The sequence below is a fragment of the Lithobates pipiens genome, unplaced genomic scaffold (genome assembly GCF_037356315.1).
Source record: "Lithobates pipiens isolate NorthernLeopardFrog02 unplaced genomic scaffold, aLitPip1_a1.2 Scaffold_10, whole genome shotgun sequence".
NCBI lineage: Eukaryota > Metazoa > Chordata > Amphibia > Anura > Ranidae > Lithobates > Lithobates pipiens.
The window spans coordinates 2417020-2438644 of NW_027507686.1; the positions used below are offsets into that span (position 1 = coordinate 2417020).

At 45.4% G+C, this 21625-nt stretch overlaps 1 protein-coding gene across 3 annotated transcripts in view; it reads right to left on the reverse strand.

Moving 5' to 3' along the window:
• Positions 1-97: 97 nt before the first annotated feature.
• Positions 98-21625, reverse strand: part of CPNE7 (copine 7) — a 182749-nt gene continuing 161221 nt past the window's right edge. For all 3 annotated transcript variants that reach the window (XM_077451008.1, XM_077451007.1, XM_077451011.1), the window contains 4 exons: positions 9209-9260; positions 5886-6019; positions 3564-3800; positions 98-1608 (listed from right to left, as the gene is read on the reverse strand). In XM_077451008.1, coding sequence (XP_077307134.1) covers positions 1471-1608; positions 3564-3800; positions 5886-6019; positions 9209-9260 — 561 coding nt within the window. In that variant the 3' untranslated portion in view covers positions 98-1470. The remainder of the gene's footprint in view (positions 1609-3563; positions 3801-5885; positions 6020-9208; positions 9261-21625) is intronic.

Consider the following 21625-nt stretch of genomic DNA (forward strand, 5'->3'; position numbering starts at 1 on the left):
CATTTGCATCCTCTGCAGATGGCTTCAAGCGACCCCCAGAAGCCTTTTTCACGCATCGCCCCCCCCCAACCCCCCCCCCCCCCCACTTTAACATCCCACCCCTCGGATCCTTTTTGACTTGCTATTAGATGTGTTAATTTCAGAAATATCAAAAGTAAAAATCACATGGACTTGTGTTTTCATGCAAGCTACCGAGACCCATGAGATCCCTTTGTAGATACTTTTAATGAGCCAACATGTGCTTGATAATTCAGATTTCTACAAGTCCTTCAGTGTCTGGCTCCAAGGATAAGGGGTGGGGGGCTGAAGCAAGCATTAATGAAGCGTTAGGTTGAGCTTATGAAAGGCTTCCATTTCAAAAGGAACGTACTCTGGTATCTCAGATCTTTTTTTGTAGAAATAAAACAGAAATCTGGAGATTGGTGAACAAGATTTCATAGCTGCTTCTGTCCACCAAAGCACACAACATAAAAGGACGCCGGAGATGGGTTGATGCTTGACCTCTCATCCAGTGATGCCACCAAGTATTAGGGTTAGGACAATCTGCTTGACCCCTTATTCAGAGAAGCCACCAAGTATTAGGGTTAGGACAATCTGCTTGACCTCTTATCCAGTGATGCCACCAAGTATTGAGGTTAGGCCTATCTGCTTGACCCCTTATTCAGAGAAGCCACCAAATATTAAGGTTAGGACAATCTACTTGACCTCTTATCCAGTGATGCCACCAAGTATTGAGGTTAGGACAAACTGCTTGACCTCTTATTCAGAGAAGCCACCAAATATTAAGGTTAGGACAATCTACTTGACCTCTTATCCAGTGATGCCACCAAGTATTGAGGTTAGGACAAACTGCTTGACCTCTTATTCAGAGAAGCCACCAAATATTAAGGTTAGGACAATCTACTTGACCTCTTATCCAGTGATGCCACCAACTATTGGGGTTAAGCCAATCTGCTTGACCTCTTATCCAGCGATGCCACCAAGTATTAAGGTTAGGCCAATCGTTGATGCAGGTGGTCAGCACTCTCAGATTGTCCCCATGCTGGCACTTACGGAAACTGCACATTGGATCTTCCAGTTCCATATAATACATTTAGATTAGCTGTGATTTCATTCAGGGACTCATTGGTATGAGATGTCAAAATCGAGCAACGGGACCCTGAAAAACTCAGCAGAACCTTTAGAACAAACATTATCTAAACAAAGTTGAATTTGTGTAATGGTGGACGCCATTTTGTTCTCTGTAGGCTGCATGAAGCATCGGTGTATGCAAGCCAATCAGTGTCATGGCAGCCAGTTAATGCTCATTGGCCCGCGCCGATATGATTCATGGTGATTTCAGTTGTCTGATTGGCTGATAAAACTGTGCACACGAGATGGTTATTGATGGGCGATAGTTGGAATGTTGTGGTCTGAAGGCCTTCTGCTCTATCCAAGGACGGGTCGGGAATGTAGAACTTGTAGAGGAGCTCACTGAGGAGAGTTGAGAGCAGAGTCCGGTGAATCTACTTTTGGACAACGCGGGGGAAAGACTTTGTAGCTGTAATATTCTACCACTTGTTTGGGCACTTCAGCCAAAACGCATTTGGCCAGGGCAGCCGGAGACGCCTGAAACACACAACCAGAAAAAGTACGGTGAAAGAAACAAATCTGCAACAAAGATTTTTTTGCATTCCATGCTTTACCACGAGGGGCCTCATTTATCAAAGTGTATGAAAGAAGAACAACTATTTTTTAAAGTTAGAAACCGAATGGTGGAATCAAACTGAATTGGTTTCCATGGGCAACACATGCAGCTCACTAAAGTTCAATGACAGAATAACTTTATAATTAAAGTGTATTAGTATGAATTATCGTAATTTTAGTGATTTTTATAACATAAATATAATTAGAAGCTATCCTGCCCCTATTCATAGGCTAATTAACTTGTTGGACTGGTTCATCGGCTCATGCTACAGGGGCAAGAGGCAGGAGGTAGGGAGAGGGGACAAAGGACTGGAACACAGACAGGGACACAAAGAGGAAGTTTTCAAGGACTCGAAGAAGTATAGAGCAGTCTGGAGAGATCCTGGATACAAAGGAAGAAGACTCCATCACCAGGAACAAGTAACTTTTAGTGTATTCCCTATTGCATACATTGTTTTTTGTGCATTTGCTAGAAAGGATAGATAGCTTGTGATTTTGTATATTATATGCTATGTATTGTTTTTCTAAAATTGTAAGTAGTTTGTAGGTGTAGCATTTTGTTTAGTAAAGCATTAATACACTACTGCGTTTTTTTATGCTTCCTTGCTTTACTACAACGTAACATTAAAGTGGTTCTAAAGCCCCCCCCTATACTTACCTGAGCCCCATCCTGATCCAGCAATGTTATATGAGAGTCTAGGCTGTCCGGCTGAGATAAGCAGCGGAGCGCCTTTAGCTCCCGCTGCTGTCACCCAAAGTCAGTAAACCAATGAGGAGAGAGAGGGGGCGGGACCGAGCCATGGCTCTGTGTCTGAAAGAACACACAGAGCAGCGGCTCAGCTCGGGTGCCCCCCATAACAAGTTGCTTACCGTGGGGGAACTCGGCAGGAGGGAGGGGCAGGAGCTCCGATGGGGGACCTGAGAAGAGGAGGATCGGGGCTGCTCTGTACAAAACCATAACATAGAGCAGGAAAGTATAACATGTTTGTTATTTTTAAGCAAAAAAAAAAGAGAGACTTTAGTATTACTTTAAAAGTAAAACAAGAAATAAAATAAAAAGTTCAAATTGTTTTTTAAAATTTTTAGGCTTTTGCCTTATTTATGTTCTTATGGAGAGATTGGTGTGACAGTAGCTTGGAGTGGAGCACAATACAGTAGGTTTGACTGTCAGAAGTAATTGTTAGTATTTGTATATTTGTTTACTTGTATTTGTATTGCAAAACTCATTTAAAACAATGAAAACAAATACATTTAAAAATGAACGTTTCCTGTATATACTACTTCCTGCCTGCAGGTGGAGCTGTAGGCTCCCTTTCACATGTATGCCATGCTAGTCTTAGCCTCTTTACTGGAAAAAAAAATGTGTTGTTTACAGAGGTCAATAGCTGAAGCTCAAATTACACACATAGCTAATAAGTCACAAGAGTGACCCAGTCCCTGCCTGCTCTGAATGGCTCCATACAGAAGTTTCAAAGACAATCAGAAATTCTGAAAGGAATCAGCCACTGCATTGTTCTCTCTTTTCACCCCAAAATTGTAAAGCTGAACTCCAGGCATGTAAAAAATACTCAGCTTTGTATTTTTTAATACATACTTAAATGTTTTTTTTTTTAAAAGCAAAATAAGTAACTGAAGGTATCAGTCCCTATACAGCAGAGCTCAAAGAGTGCGTGAAGCAGCACAAGGAGCCAACCCATTCAGTCAATTCGAGAAAAATCAGGTGAGGTATTAGGCGGATATTTAGCTTGTTGCCTGCTTTCAGCTTTAAAATAACGGGGGGGGGGGGGCATTTGTGAGTTTTTAATAGATGTAATCATCATGCACACACGTTGACATTCCTTACGAAAGATAAAAAGATGAGACAGATCATAACTTACATTTTTGAATTCCCGGAATGGAACAAACTGCACAATATCCCGGAGGACGGGCTCCCCTTTGGGTGCTCGCAGGATTCCGTCATCTCCATCCAGAATCTGCATGTCGGTAAAATCTGCGTTTCCTACGCCCACAATGATTATGGACATGGGCAGGTAGGACGCCCGCACAATGGCCTCCCGTGTGTCCGCCATGTCTGTCACCACTCCATCCGTCAGAATGAGAAGGATGTAATATTTCTGCAATAAGACACAGGGGGTCAGTGCGATGGCATGGTGTAGTTAGACCTTTGGTGGTCACAATGGGCCCTGTGTGCTATAACTGGACATGGCAACCAATCAGATCCAAGCTGTCATTTTACTGTCTGGGTTGGGAAACAAAAGCAAGCCAATTGCCTGCTCCAGGCATGATGTTCCCTTTTCCTTCACATGGTGTCACCTATTGTCAGAGGACCAATACTCACTAAGACTAATGCTTATACTACAGCTAATGCTCATTCTTGTGCAGCTAATGCTCATGCGCTGCACATGTACCACACAGACAAGCTTGGGCTAATATCCAATATGTATTGACACGTAGGCGCATCTGTGGTCATTGGCGCGCACGTCCATGCGCATAGGCACCAAGCTACCTATTTAAAGGGAACACTGGTGTAAGCCAAGTGCTAGATTTTCTTCAGCTTCCCCGTGACCTTAGTTCCTGTGTTCTTGCTTATGCTGTCTAATCTCCCGTTGCTGACCCCACTAGTTAGTCTCCCGTTGCTGACCCCACTAGTTACTCTCCCGTTGCTGACCCCACTAGTTACTAACCTTGTTCTCTGGGTTTTGTATACCAACCTCGGCATGCCTCTGACTACTCTTTGCCTGTTTCCCTGGTACTGACCTCAGCCTGCTACTGCACCCGACGCTGCATGCTTTCCTGGAACTGACCTCGGACTCCTACTGGACATTGCTCTGCCTGCTTTCCTGGTACTGACCTCAGCCTGCTACCGAACCTTACTCTCCCTGCTTCCCTGGTACTGACCTCGGACTGCTACTGGACATTGCTCTGCCTGCTTCCCTGGTACTGACCTCAGACTGCTACTGGACCTGACTATGCCTGCTTCCCTGGTACTAACTTCACCTTGCTACTGGACCTGACTCTGATATGCTACTTGTTTCCCTGGTACTGGCCTCAGCCTGATACTGGACCTCGCTCAGCCTGCTTCCCTGGTACTGACCTCAGTCTGCTACTAGACCTGACTCTGTCTTCTTCTCTAGTACTAACATTGGTCTGCTACTGGACCTTGCCCTGCTTGCTTCCCTGGTACTGGCCTCAGCCTGCCACTGGACCTCGCTCTGTCTGATTCCCTGATACTGACCTTGGATTGCTACTGGACCTCACTCTGCCTGCCGTACTAACCTCTGATTGCAACTGCACCTGCAACTACACTTTGCCTGTTTCCCTGGTACTGACTTCAGCCTGCTACTGGACCTTACTCTGCCTGTTTCCCTGGTACTGACCTCAGCCTGCTACTGGACCTTACTATGTCTGCTTCCCTGGTACTGACTCCAGCCTGCTACTGGACCTGACTCTGATCTGCTACTGGATCTTGCTCTGCTTGTTTCCCTGGTACTGGCCTCAGCCTGGTACTGGACCTCGCTCAGCCTGCTTCCCTGGTACTGACCTCAGTCTGCTACTGGACCTGACTCTGTCTGCTTCTCTAGTACTGACATTGGTCTGCTACTGGACCTTGCCCTGCTTGCTTCCCTGGTACTGGCCTCAGCCTGCCACTGGATCTCACTCAGCCTGCTTCCCTGGTACTGACCTCGGACTGCTACTGGATCTCACTCTGCCTGCTTCCTTGGTGCTGACCTCGGACTGCTACTGGACCTCACTCTGCCTGCTTCCTTGGTACTGACCTCAGCCCATTACTGGACCTTGCTCTGCCTGCTTCCCTGCTACTGGCCTCAGCCTGCTATGCTTCAGTCTCACCGTGTATGACCCTGGCTCACCCTGACAACATCATCCCCTGGCAATCACCTTCTACCTAGCTAAAGGCACTTGTGCTTCTTCAGGGGTGCATGGACCAGAGCTGCAAGGGAAAACCTCTTGTCAGCTCAATCTGCAACCAAGTTATGTGACACCTATCTGGACAAGGTTTGCCACATGACACGCCTTCCAAATCATTTTTTAATATATTTATAAATTTTTGTATATATTATAACTGGATATTATATAAGTCACTTCCTGATTAAACATTTTTGTATATTCTTCTCATTTATTTATAGCGCCGAATGCAGAATTTGAGGTTTAACGTAACCACATGGCACTGTTGTACCCACCGAAGCCTCTTTGGTCCTTTCCTCCTCGGCCGCCAACCGTGCTACCCGGGATATGATGGGTGCAACATTGGTGGGTCCATACAGCTGGATTTTAGGGAGGCAGTTCTGGTAAGATTCTACTATGCCCTGAATCCCTGCAGACAAAAAGGAGCAAGACTTTAGTTCTGCTTTGTTCATATCACCCAATAAAGAGACAGGAGTAGTACAAGAATTTTAGTGAAACAGAACCCCGAACCACAGGAAGTATTCTAAATTAATATTTAAAAACTGTCTTGTGTGTGAGATGCGATAATAACTCTGAGGCTCCATCCCTCCTATAGATTGCAAAAAAAATAAAAAATAATGTGGCTCCATCCATCCCATGAGGGAGAAACTTAAACCCCTATAAAAAAGGGACTTTCTGATGTGTCAACAATGGGATAAACAGTAGACGTGCACTGCCGAAAAAGTTGTTCGTTCATTTTTTTTTTTTCATTTTTCGGGTCATTTGTTATGTTCGCAATTCGTAAATAAAAAAATCCAAAAATAAGAAAGAAAAACCCGAAAATAAGAAAGAAAATCCGAAAATTCTAAATGATAACTAACTAATAATAAATAACTATTAAATTATAGATATTGGAATTTCAAATTTGGCTGTTAGTGAATGTAATGGATACGAATTTATCCGAAATTATAAATTATCAAAAATAACGACATCTAAACAAATGGAATGGAACAAATTAATAATAAATAATAATAATAATAATAATAATATAAAGTCCCACTTCTCGCTCTCTTCCTTCTTAAAAATAATGATAGGGGTGGAGGCAGGTACCCCTTAGCTTCTTGCTTCATATAAAGTCCCAAAACTACTTTCTTTTTCAATAATAATAAAACGTTATTATTATTATTATTATTATTGTTATTTATTAGTTACGCTCCATTTGTTTAGATGCGGCATTCATTATTTCGGATAATTCGTAACTTCGGATAAATTTGCATTCGTTAGGTTTTCTAACAGCCAAATTTGAAAGGAAATTCCAATACCTATAATTTAATAGTTAGTAATAGTTAAGCTATTATTAGTTAGTTATTATTTCAGATTTTCGAATTTCGAATTTTAAGAATTTTCAAATTTATGAATATTTGGAAAAATTTGTTAAATGGATTTTCGTTAATTCAGATATTTCCTGAATTATTGAGTGAATCAGAATTCATTAAAAAACTAATTTTGGAACTAAACCAATTGCACATGTCTAATAAACAGACTTACATTAAAAAAAAAAAAAAAAAAAAAAGATTTTGTAACAAAAACACAGTTAAAATGCCACTTGGTAAAAACTACAAATATGAATCCAATTACATCATGCGTTCCATATTTTCTACAAATATAGACAATTGCAGAATTGTATCAGTGTGTGGGATCGCCACCAGTGTAAATTTTGTTGCGGAAAATATTTTCGTCATAGTTTTCATCAGCTGCATGTTTCAATGAAGAGAACTAAACGAAAATAAAATAAAACACAAAAACATAACAATCTAAAATGTTTAATTTAACATAAACGCCCATATCGCTCAGCCAAGATCTGAATACCCTTGGAATCACTATATCATATTGGTATCAAAGGGTATATTCAAAGCGAGCCCAGGGATATCCCACACTGGCTGTACATATTAATAAGCGCTATAAATAAATATGCAATTCCTTTTCATCCATTCATTAGGAGGAACAGCCCCATGCATGTTTGTTGCAAAAAGAAGAAAAAACTATAATATAATGCTTCACATAAGCGCGGTACATGAGTTCCTTATATATAGTGTGCATCCGTTATAGGATTCCAGGTCCTACGGGAGATTTTAGTCAACTAAAATACGACAAAAACTAAAATGACATTTAAGTCAAAAGACTATGACCAAATCGAAATTTGACGTCAAAATTAACACTGGTCAACGCGTTTCGCATAAATTGCTTCCTCGGGATATACGATTGCATATACATGAAAAAAGTTATCTTCAATATCCAAACATATCAAAAGGTTAAAGATTAAAGACTAAAAGGTTAAAGACTGGGATAATCAAAAAGGGAACCAAGCCAGGAAAGCACAATAGTCCAAAGAGCAAATCTCTCACACTTGTTAAAACCAATAAAGATACCATTATTCCAAGCTCTTTCAAGATCTTTATAAAGCCCCCAAAGGATAACATATGCAATAGAGTATTTAAGATTGTAAGGCCCTTATAGATTCTAAGGTCCCCACTGATACATTGCAAGGTCCTAACTTATAGATTGTAAGGTCCTCACGTAGAGATCATAAGGTCCTTATAGATCCTAAGGTCCTCACTTAGAGATCATGAGGTCCTTATAGATCGCAATGTCCTTGCATTTGGATCATAAGGTCCTCACTTATGGATCGTAAGGTTCATATAGATCATAAAGTCCTCACATAGAGACCATAAGGTCCTTATAGATCGTAAGGTCCTCACTTATGGATCTTAAGGTCCTTATAGATCATAAGGTCCTCACTTAGAGATCATGAGGTCCTTATAGATCGTAAGGTCTTCACTTAGAGATCACAAGGTCCTTATAGATTGTAATGTCCTCGCTTTTGGATTGTAAGGTACATAGAGATCATAAGTGCCTTATAGATTGTAAGGTCCTCACTTATGCAGCATAAGATCCTCATAGATCGCAAAGTACTCACTTATTGATCGTAAGGTCCTTATAGATCATTAGGTACTCAAATAGAGATCATAAGGTCCTTATGGATTGTAAGGTCCTCACTTATGGATCGTAAAGTCCTTATAGATCGTAAGGTCCTCACTTATAGATCATAATGTCCTTATAGATCATAAAGGTCCTCATCTACAGATCATAAGGTCCTCATTGATCGTAAGGCCATCACTTATGAATTTTAAGGTCCTTATAGATCGTAAGGTCCTCGCATAGAGATCATAGGGTCCTTATAGATCGTAAAGTCCTCACTTATGGAGAGAAAGATCCTTATCGATTGTAAGGTCCTCACTTATGGATAGTAAGGTCCTTATAGATCGTAAGGCCCTTTAGATCGCAAGGTCCTCACTTTTGGATCGTAAGGTCTTTATAGATCATAAAGGTCCTCACCTACAGATCATAAGGTCCTCATAGATCGTAAGGCCCTCCCTTATGGATTGTTAGATCCTTATAGATCGGAAGGTCCCTCGCTCATCAATATCACCTTTCTCCTTCACATACCCCATGCATTTTGGCAAAGAACCAAGTGATCCCCACAGAACCAGGAATATCACTTTATGGACACCAAAAGTTGGGGGGAAATTTTTTTTCATTATAAGTTGCACCCACTTACCTTCACATTCATCGTCATCTGGGTTAAAGTTGATTGCAAAATCATGTGACACCTGAAGAAAATGTGAAATTAGTTAAAGATGAAGAGGATTTGAATATCACCATTTGGTATTGAACATCAAATTGAGAAACATACTGCATTGTCCTGGCCCGACTACATTACGACTTTAAGTCATCTGTTGGCGCTACATAAATATCTGTAATAAATAAATAATCTGGTATATAGAAAACCAAGATCAAGGTCAGCTGAAGGGCCTATGTCCAGACTTCTACTCCAGACATGAAATATAAACAAAGTATATCCCTCTATAGTGTGTACTTGTCTAAGTCCAGAGCACTAAGTTTAATTTCTGTCCGCTGCCTCCTTCCTCTTCTATCTGCATCACTTTCTGACACCAAGATATAAAAAGGTGACAGGGGAGAGAGGTCCAGCACTCAGCCTGTGATTGACAGCCTCAGCTTTGTTCCTGTGTGCAGGAACAAAGTGTGTCCCTTCCCTCCAAATCAGCTCTCAGATCCCCGCTCAGTGGCCTCTGCAAAGTGTAACTTCAGCTCCCCGGCCCCTGCTTTCTGAAAGCTCAGGCAAGCGGTATAAATTCTGGACTTTGAGAGGGCTGCGGATAAAACAGGTACTACTTATGTAGGAGGATTTGTCTCATCTCTATGTATTTTTGCGTACAAGTAACAATCTGTATTTTTTGCTAGAAAATTGCTTAGAATCCCCAAACATTTTATATTTTTTGAAAGCAGAGGCCCTGGAGAATAAATTGGTGGGTTTTTAATTTTTTTTTAATGTCACATGGTATTTGCACAGCGCTCCGCCAAATGCAATTTTTTTCTCTCGAAAGAATACACTTTTTCGAATTTCAATGCAAAAAAAACACAATACATAACACATTTTTTTTTTTTTGTAAAAAGATAAAAGATGATGTTATGCTGAGTAAATAGATACCAAACATGTCACGCTTTAAAATTGCGCACGCCTGTGCAAGAGCGTCAAAAGACGTACATTTTACTATCCATAGGCAATGCAAAACCTTTACAGGGTTACCATGTTAGATTTCGATCTGGCGGTCGGTTTTATGTAAAACGCTGTGCCTCAAAAGTCCCAATCTACTATATTTTTTTGTATGAAGAAATACTCACAGGGAAGCGACACTTTTTTCTTTCTTCCAAATTGCTTCAACTCTGCATTGTGTGTGATAAAGGTGAGCGAGCGCTAGACATGCGCACTGCCGAAAAATGTGTCTTCGTTTTTGTTTCATTAGTTTTTTGCTTATTTATTTTTTTGGCTCATTCTCTATGATCGCAATTCGTAAATTCGAAAATCCGAAAATAAGAACGAAAATCTGAAAGTTCTAAAGAATAAACTAACTAATGATAAGGTAACTATTAAATTATTGGTATTGGAATCTCCTTTCAAATTTGGCTGTTAGTGAACGTAACGAATACGAATTTATCTGAAGTTACGAATTATCCGAAATAACGAATGCCGCATCTAAACGGATGGAACAGAAGGAATTAATAATAATAATAAAACGTGTTTATTATTATTATTAAAGGGGTTGTAAAGGTAAATATTTTTTCACCTTAATGCATTCTATGCCTTAAAGTGAAAAAACACCTCACAGTGCCTGCGCCCTGAGCCCCCCGTTTTACTTACCCGACCCCTCGAAAGTCCCGCACTCGCCCCCCAACGTCCTCCTCGCCGCTCAGCCTGGCCGCTAATTGGCTGGATTGAAAGCAGCGCAGCCATTGGCTCGTGCTGCTGTCAATCACATCCAATGACGCAACGTGCCGGGGGCGGGGCTGAGTGATACAGCGAGCGGCTATAGCTGCTCGCTGTATCACGGGAGCGCGCCCGCAAGTGCTTGCGAGGGAGCTCGCATTAACGTGAGAAGTACTTGCGGGAGGAAGCAGAGACAGCCGCCGAGGGACCCCAGAAGAGCAGGTTCGGGGGCCACTCTGTGCAAAACGAGCTGCACAGTGGAGGTAAGTATAACTTGTTTGTTATTTAAAAAAAAAAAAAAAATAATAACTTTACAGCCCCTTTAAGATTATTATTGTTATTTATTATTATTAATTCATCACGTTCCATTCGCTTAGATGCGGCATTCGTTATATCGGATAATTCGTAACGTCGGATAAATTCGTATTCGTTACGTTCACTAACAGCCATATTTGAAAGGAAATTCCAATACCTATAATTTAACAGTTAGTTATTATTTCAGAATTTCGAATCTTTGGGTTTGCGGATTTACGAATTTTCGAATATTCTGAAGAATTTGTTAAACGGGTTTTTCGTTAATTTGGGCGTTTCCAAATGAACAGAATTGTCAAAATTTGTTTAAAATTCGGCAACAAAACGAATTGCACATGTCTTGCGCGAAATCGTGGCCAGGAGCTTCTTACAGAGGAGGTTTGTGGGGGACCAGTTGCACCGATGGTGGGACCCTGCTGAACAGGCAGTACAACCAGTCCTGTTGTACTGGGCCCAGGCCCCAGCAGCTAAACGGGGGGGGGGGGGGGGCCAGGACAACATTAAGAGATTTTACTACACCACAATCCCACTCCTACTTGCTTACCTGGGCTTAAATGACATTTTCCCACGCCCCCATCAGGTCAACAGAGGGGCCTAGAACAGGGGAACAGAAGAGGACCTTTTTTTTTATTTTTGGGGTGTAGGTGAATAAAGTCAGTGCTGCTGTTCCACTGCACCCTGGGGGGGGGGAGGGTGTGTAGGCAGGGTTGGGGGGACCCCGTCAGGAAGGCTGTACGGGGTCACATGATTTCTAACAGCAGCCCTGCTGCTGAAGCTCAGAATGAGGTAAGTATCACAGCCATGCAGACCAATTTGATGCAGTGTGCGGCGTATGGTCTGAGCACTGACAGGCTGACCCCCCACCCCTACAACCTCTGCAGCAATGCTGGCAGCACTCATACATCTATTTCCCAAAGACAACCTCTGGATATGACGCTGAGCACGTGACCTCAACTTCTTTGGTGGACCATGGTGAGGCCTGTTCTGAGGGGAACCTGTCCTGTTATACCGCTGTATGGTCTTGGTCACCGTGCTGCAGCTCAGTTTCAGGGTCTTGCCAATCTTCTTATAGCCTAGGCCATCTTTAGGTAGAGCAACAGTTTTGTGTGGCCACCATTATTTCCCAGCACTTTCTTAACCCTCTTGGTCATGGAGGTCACTAGAGCTTCACAGGTTGTCACTGGAGTCCTCTTCCCCTCCCCCATGATGACATCACAGAGCTGGTGGATGTTGGAGACCTTGCGCTCCTCCACCTTCTGTTTGAGGATGTCCCACAGATGATCAATAGGGTTTAGGTCTGGAGACATGCTTGGCCAGTCCATCCCCTTTACCCTCAGCTTCTTTAGCTAGGCATTGGTCGTATGGCCTTGGCCACCGTGCTGCAGATCAGTTTCGGGGTCTTGGCAATCTTCTTATAGCCTAGGCCATCTTTATGTAGAGCAACAATACATTTTTTCAGATCCTCAGAGAGTTCTTTGCCATGAGGTGCCATGTTGTACTTCCAGTGAGCAGTATGAGAGAGTGAGAGCGATAACACCAAATCACTCCTTATTCTGGCACCCCTAGACATAACCGGCATTCCATCCTCGCAGTGTAGAAGGTGCCCCCATGCACTATTCGTTTTTTATTTTTTTTTCTAATTGCTGGAGTTGGGCTTTAACCCCGATTGATCCATAACCATAAATGGTCCCCCGGTCACGTAGACTTCTGGTGGGGACTTTTCCCGGCTTCCCCTCGCATGCACAGAGGCCGATTCCCTCACAAATCAGCACAAAGCTGAAAAAGAAAAGAAAAATGACAAACAGCTTGTGAGCCTCCAGGAGCCGATGTCACATATTCGCAGTCTCAGTCACCAGGCGTACGAGGTCAGGATGTGACACTGATATATCATTGTAGGAGAGCAGAGACAGAATGGGAGCAGCAGAGGATGCAGGCCGATGCAGGGACAGAGAGCGCGGGGAGTGGAGGGGCCAAATATACTGGATGCCCCCCCCCCCCCCCCCCGAGGATGATCCAAATCCTTGACAGCAGGGCAGTCATCCTCGGCTCCTCTGTTAGTAATGACTTAGGCCACCAGAAGAGGCCATCGTTCCTCCCCAGGGGTAGTTCAGCCCAAGGCTCCTACATAACCCCTTCATGAGCTGTCAGTCGCTATGATCGTACATTACCGAACAAAGGGAGGCTCGGGGGACCGTGCCGTAATTGCTGGCAGACCTTCAGCAGTAACATCTACTTTAGGGCCCTCCAGAGTAGGGACGGGCGGCTTCTATATCTTCTTTTTTGTAGAGATTGATTTTCCTGCTTCTTGTTCATCTGAGATACAGACTTCCATAAATCATTTTTTATCCAACTACCAAAAACTGTTCAAGAGCGGGTATAATGGTTTTGCATATATAGGTTATACATTTATCACAATTAGACTGTAAGCATGGTATAGGGCAGTGTCTGTCAATCACCCTGGGGTGCAGTCTGGGTACCCCTGGGGTGTCACGAGCACGGGACCCAGTTTGCCCTGCATCAGCACAATGAGTTACCATCGTACAGGTGGGCCACCTACCAATACACCATAACAACTAAAGGCTCTGTGATGGGGCGGGGGTTGTGTGATTTGGGGGCTCTGTGATGGGGGGTTGTGTGATTTGGGGGCTCAGTTATGGGGGGGCTGTGTGATTTGAGGGCTCAGTTATTGGGGGACTCTGATGTGATGAGGGGACCTCTGATGTACAGTAATAGTAGACCTCTGATGTGAATGAGGAACTCTGATGTGATGAGGGGACCTCTGATGTAAAGGGGGAACCCCTGACATGATGGGGTCCTCTGATGGGAAGTTTGGGCTCTGACGTGATGAGGGGACTGCTGACATAATAGGGGTCCTCTAATGTTAAGGGGGGACTCTGATATTATGGGGGATCCTCTGATGTGAAGGGATGTCTCTGATATAAAGGGGAGCTCTGATGTGATGAGGAGACCTCTGATGTGAAGGGGGGGCTCTGATGTGATAAGGAGACCTCTGATCGGATGGGGGACTTCTGATGTGAAGGGAACTCTGATGTAAAGAGGGGATTCTGATGTGATGAGGGGACCTCTGACCTAATGGGGAACCTCTGATGTGATGTGGAGATCTCTGACATAATGGGGGGACCTCTGATGTGATGGGGGACCTCTGATCTGAAGGGGAGCTCCGATGTGATGGGGGACATCTGGCATAATGGGGGACCTCTGATTTGATGGGAGACCTCTGATGTGAAGGTTGGACTCTGATGTGATGAGGAGATCTTTGACATAATGGGGGACCTCTGATCTGATGGGTGGACCTCTGACATGATGTGAGACCTCTGATGTGAAGGTGGGACTCTGATGTGATGGAGACCTCTGATAGGCTGGAGGACCTCTGATATAAAGGGAGGTCTCTGATATGAAAGGGGGGCACTGATGTGATGGCGGACGTTTGACACGATGGGGGGACCTCTGATGTGAAGGTGGGACTCTGATGTGATGGGGACCTCTGATGTGATCAGGAGACCTCTGATAGGACGAGGACCTCTAATGTGATGGGAGGGAACTCTAATGTGAAGGGGGGCCCCTGATGTAAAGAGGGACCTTTGGTTTGATTGGGGGACCTCTGATGTAATGAGAGTACATCTAATGTGAAAGGGGGCCTCTGATGTGATGAGTGCATCTTTGATATGGTGGTGGAACCCCTGATATGACAGGGTGGCTTCTGATGTGATGGGAGACCTCTGATATGACAGGGAGACTTCTGATGTAATAGGAGGACTCTGATGTGATAGGGGGACTTTGATATGTTGGTGGAACCACTGATGTGATAGGGAGACTTCTGATGTGATAGGGAGACTTCTGATGTGATAGGGGGACTTCTGATGTGATGGGAGACCCCTGATATGACAGGGAGACTTCTGATGTGATAGGGGGACTTCTGATGTGATAGGGAGACTTCTGATGTGATGGGAGACCCCTGATATGACAGGGAGACTTCTGATGTGATAGGGGGACTTCTGATGTGATAGGGGGACTTTAATATGTTGGTGGAACCTCTGATGTGAAGGGGGGCTTCTGGGGTGAAGTTAAATTCAATCAAGGCAGTTGTGTGCATCATCCCAGGCTTAGGTCTCCCACTTTTTACATTTTACACTGGGGGAGGGGGTGCAGTATTTTGCACACTTTCAAAAGGGTGTGGCAATGTAAAAGGTTGAGAAGCACGAAGTAGAGTAGAGTACAATGTAGACTCATTTAGGTGAGCTGTCCATCTGTCTATTTGTTGAAACATGTTTACCAATGATGAAGGACACAACACTGCGGGGCCCATGTTTTCTAGTGATCACCAACAATGGACACTTGGAAACAAATAAAAACAATGATGAAGATCCACAAACTGTTGGATTACAAGCGTCTCCTCATGATAAAGCAAAGTAGATATTTTCCAGCACCCCAAGGATCGGCACAAAGGGCAACGTTTCGGAGGACCCCTTTGTCAGGCATGTGACTGACGAAGGGGTCCTGCGTGACTCCGAAACGTTGCACCTTTCTTGTGTTGGGATCATGCAATAAACTACCCATCTGGAGGCCCCTTTGTGCCGATCCTTGGTGTCCTGGCAAATATCTATGTTGTGACTTGAACCAGTATCCAGCTGGTTGTTGCTGCAGCACCCAAACCTTGAGAGCTTATACCAGGACCATGTGCCATGAGAATATGAAGTATTTCTTCATGATGAGGACCTGTCATGGACTGAAGACATGAACCCGCATGAACAGAATCGAAATGTTCAGTCCCAAGACTTGTAAATGACAAGGAGACGTGAGAACGGCGTCCTCCTCCGGGGACAATCCGGAGGTATTCGGATAAATGGAATGTGCGTCTCGCTATGGAGATATTCTGTCGTTTTCTCTTTCTGCTCGGAACATTCACATTTCAGATTCTCGGTGACTTGGCTTTAGATCCATTGTTCCAGAGACTTCAAATGATTCCTTTCTGTTGTCAGTTTGAGAATGTGGAGGCCCTAAGTGGTGGTAATTACCTGCCATTTACATCTCATTACGCCGGGCTGTCTTGTCTGGTGAAAGATATCCGAGGCCGCCTGACATTCTCTCAGGAAGAATCATTTTTGCTTGTGGCAAATAGAAATTGTTAGCTGAATGTACGATTTGAGGAGTAATACATAAATGATTTTTGGTGTTCAGCAAATTGTCAGCTTTATGAAATCAGTGTCTGGGCTGTCATTTGGGGGACAATGGAAATCATTGTCATAACAGATAAAAGGACATTTCAATGCAATCAGCAGGAACCGTGACCCTTAAATAGTGAAACTATGTGATGCCGAATTTTTAGGGGCTGGAATGCGACTCTAGATATTTCGGTGGGGGGATTTCATTACCCAAACCTACATTTCCCTCGAATCGCCTCCTTGAAGAGGAATTAAAGTGTTTCTTTCTCCAACATTTCCTCTTCCTGATTTGTGTTTGTTGTACCATGTGCTTGTTGTGCTAAAAAGTATTTGTTTCTTTGTATTGTTTCCTTTGTATTGAAATCCCTGGTGATCCTGCCTCACTAAGCATGGAAGCACATACGTCCCAGAATGGTCAGTTTTCTGGTTGTGCTGGGAGAACAACCTGTCTGTCCTTCAATTGCCAGACTTGTACTGTCACACCCTCCTGCACAGTGTGCCTGTCCTCCAATGATCAGACTTGTGCTGTCACCGCCTCCGCCTGCAGAGCGTGCCTGTCTTCCAATGATCAGACTTGTGCTGTCACACCCTCCTGCACAGCCTGCCTGTCCTCCAATGATAAGACTTGTGCTGACGCCGCCTCCCCCTGCAAAGCCTGCCTGTCCTCCAGTGATCAGACTTGTGCCAATGCCGCCTCCCCCTGCAAAGCCTGCCTGTCCTCCAATGATCAGACTTGTGACACCGCCTCTCCCTGCAAAGCCTGCCTGTCCTCCAATGATCAGACTTGTGCCGATGCAGCCTCCCCCTGCAAAGCCTGCCTGTCCTCCAATGATCAGACTTGTGACGCCGCCTCCCCCTGCAAAGCCTACCTGTCCTCCAATGATCAGACTTGTGCCGATGCTGCCTCCCCCTGCAAAGCCTGCCTGTCCTCCAATGATCAGACTTGTGACACCGCCTCCACCTGCAAAGCCTACCTGTCCTCCAATGATCAGACTTGTGCCGATGCTGCCTCCCCCTGCAAAGCCTGCCTGTCCTCCAATGATCAGACTTGTGACGCCGCCTCCCCCTGCAAAGCCTACCTGTCCTCCAATGATCAGACTTGTGCCGATGCTGCCTCCCCCTGCAAAGCCTGCCTGTCCTCCAATGATCAGACTTGTGACGCCGCCTCCCCCTGCAAAGCCTACCTGTCCTCCAATGATCAGACTTGTGCCGATGCTGCCTCCCCCTGCAAAGCCTGCCTGTCCTCCAATGATCAGACTTGTGAAAACGCCTCCCCCTGCAAAGCCTGCCTGTCCTCCAATGATCAGACTTGTGCTGACACCGCCTCCACCTGCAAAGCCTGCCTGTCCTCCAACGATCAGACTTGTGAAACCGCCTCCCCCTGCAAAGCCTGCCTGTCCTCCAATGATCAGACTTGTGCTGTCACTGCCTCCCCCTACACAGCCTGCCTGTCCTCCAATGATCAGACTTGTGAAACCGCCTCCCCCTGCAAAGCCTGCCTGTCCTCCAATGATCAGACTTGTGCTGTCACTGCCTCCCCCTACACAGCCTGCCTGTCCTCCAATTATCAGACTTGTGACACCGCCTCCCCCTTCAAAGCCTACCTGTCCTCCAATGATCAGACTTGTGCTGTCACTGCCTCCCCCTACACAGCCTGCCTGTCCTCCAATGATCAGACTTGTGACACCGCCTCCCCCTTCAAAGCCTACCTGTCCTCCAATGATCAGACTTGTGCCGATGCAGCCTCCCCCTGCAAAGCCTGCCTGTCCTCCAATGAGACACCGCCTCCACCTGCAAAGCCTGCCTGTCCTCCAATGATCAGACTTGTGAAAACGCCTCCCCCTGCAAAGCCTGCCTGTCCTCCAATGATCAGACTTGTGAAACCGCCTCCCCCTGCAAAGCCTGCCTGTCCTCCAATGATCAGACTTGTGCTGTCACTGCCTCCCCTTACACAGCCTGCCTGTCCTCCAATGATCAGACTTGTGCTGACGCTGCCTCCCCCTACACAGCCTACCTGTCCTCCAATTATCAGACTTGTGCTGATGCAGCCCCCCCCTGCAAAGCCTGCCTGTCCTCCAATGATCAGACTTGTGCTGACACCGCCTCCCCCTGCAAAGCCTGCCTGTCCTCCAATGATCAGACTTGTGCTGACGCCGCCTCCCCCTGCAAAGCCTGCCTGTCCTCCAATGATCAGACTTGTGCTGACGCTGCCTCCCCCTACACAGCCTGCCTGTCCTCCAATGATCAGACTTGTGCTGACGCCGCCTCCCCCTGCAAAGCCTGCCTGTCCTCCAATGATCAGACTTATGCTGACGTCGCCTCCCCCTGCAAAGCCTGCCTGTCCTCCAATGATCAGACTTGTGCTGACACCGCCTCCCCCTGCAAAGCCTGCCTGTCCTCCAATGATCAGACTTGTGCTGACGTCGCCTCCCCCTGCAAAGCCTGCCTGTCCTCCAATGATCAGACTTGTGCTGACGCCGCCTCCCCCTGCAAAACCTGCCTGTCCTCCAATGATCGGACTTGTGAAACCGCCTCCCCCTGCAAAACCTGCTTGTCCTCCAATGATCAGACTTGTGCTGACGCCGCCTCCCCCTGCAAAGCCTGCCTGTCCTCCAATGATCAGACTTTTGCTGACACCTCCTCCCCGTGCACAGCATGCCTGTCCTCCAATGATCAGACTTGTGCTGACACCGCCTCCCCCTGCAAAGCCTGCCTGTCCTCCAATGATCAGACTTATGCTGACACCAACCCCCCCACACACACACACAGCTTGCCAACTGATTCCATATACTTTAAGACCATTCAGCAGCAAATTAATGGATCCGTGGCGCAATCACCCTGCAAACTGCATGCAATGCTCACAGTTATGTTGTGGTGGGTCAGCATTTTGAGGATTAATACAGAGTTTGAGGAGGTGACATTCCCCCCCCCCCCCTTCTCACTACTTGTCAAATGATCTTTGACAAGTGATCCACCGCAGATCACTTTTCGGAGGGATGGCGATTTAGTTGAATATTTGAATGAGCCCAAAGGGGTTAATTGACCTCTTTGGACTACTATGTTATTATTTCATATTCCAGAAAAGACACAAATCCTATTCTCAGCGCTCTCTTATATAGGTCACACCCCATATACACAGCCTGGAAACACACATAAAATATACATTCAATTATTTTTTATGCACAGCGACTGCTAATAGCTAGTGAGAAATATAAAATATTCAACCCGATAGTTACATGGAAAAAAGAAAAAACATGTCACAGAAATATGGGACCTGTCCATTCTGGCTTCTTACAAGAGACCGTCTGCAAATTAGAAGCGCCTACTACCCAATTACCGAGTGAAAATGTCCAATTGGCCCAATTAGCCATTTTCCCTGCCCGGTGTCATGTGTCTCGTTAGTGTTACAAGGTCTCAGGTGTGAATGGGGAGCAGGTGTGTTAAATTTGGTGTTATTGCTCTCACTCTCTCATACTGGTCACTGAAAGTTCAACATGGCACCTCATGGCAAAGAACTCTCTGAGGATATGAAAAAAAAAAAGAATTATTGCTCTACATAAAGATGGCCTAGGCTATCAGAAGATTGCCAAGACCTCCGAAACTGAGCTGCAGCACGGTGGCCAAGACCATATGACCACTGCCTTGCTAAAGAAGCTGAGGGTAAAGGTGATGGACTGGCCAAGCATGTCTCCAGACCTAAACCCTATTGATCATCTGTGGGGGATCCTCAAAACGGAAGGTGGAGGAGGGGAAGGTCTCCAACATCCACCAGCTCCGTGATGTCGTCATGGGGGAGGGGAAGAGGACTGCAGTGGTGACCTGTGAAGCTCTGGTGACCTCCATGCCCAAGAGGGTTAAGGCAGTGCTGGAAAATAATGGCGGCCACACAAAATATTGACACTTTGGGCCCAATTTGGAGATTTTCACTTAGGGGTGTACTGACTTTTGCTGCCAGCGGTTTAGACATTAATGGCTGTGTGTTGAGTTATTTTGAGGGGACAGGAAATTTACACTGTTATACAAGCTGTACACTCACTACTTTACATTGTAGACAAGTGTCATTTCTTCAGTGTTGTCACATGAAAAGAGAGAAGAAAAGATTTACAAAAATTTGAGGGGTGTACTTACTTTTGTGAGATACTGTATATACGTTGCAGCTTGCAAGTGGTTTACCAAGGTTGAAAAAATCAGCTGGCGATTCTCTTTTTCATGAAAGTGGTCGGAGCATCCAGTTAGCTGCTGGATCACTTTCAGAAGCAGCGGGAGGGGATCCCCCATTAAAGAGTGATGTTTCACAGTATATTGTTGACCTTCTCACTCTGCTATAACATATTTACATTATACCTATGTTGTATCGTTCTATTCATGCCAGGTGAGTTCCAAAATTCTGCATAGAAGTGGCGGGGGGAAATCTCAACGCTCAATACACGACGCGTTTCATGGGTATTCTCCTCTTCCTCAGTCTCTATGAAACTACATGGATAAAAGTGCCACAGGGCTAAATTCAATGAATTAGTTATATAGCAACAATGTCATTTACCATTATTACAAATCAGAGTATATTTATTTACTGGTTACAGGGAAAAGGATCGGGAAGCCGAGCCGCTTCACACAAATGTCCATGGAAACCGGCACACTGAGCACACTCAGCACAGGCAGCTCCCGATGCATACTTGTGTCTATGGGGAACAGTGCACTGTGATACAGGCAGCTCCCGATGCATACTTGTGTCTATGGGGAACGATGCACAGTGATACAGGCAGCTCCTGATGCAGACTTGTGTCTATGGGGAACGGCGCACTGTGATACAGGCAGCTCCCGATGCAGACTTGTCTCTATGGGGAACGGCGCACAGCGATACAGGCATCTCCCGATGCATACTTGTGCCTATGGGGAACGGCGCGCTGCGATACAGGCAGCTCTCGATGCATACTTGTGCCTATGGGGAACGGCGCACAGCGATACAGGCAGCTCCCGATGCAGACTTGTGTCTATGGGGAACGGCGCACAGCGATACGGGCAGCTCCCGATGCATACTTGTGCCTATGGGGAACGGCGCGCTGCAATACAGGCAGCTCCCGATGCAGACTTGTGTCTATGGGGAACGGCGCATATCGATACAGGCAGCTCCGTCCCGATGCAGACTTGTGTCTATGGGGAACAGCGCACTGTGATACAGGCAGCTCCCGATGCA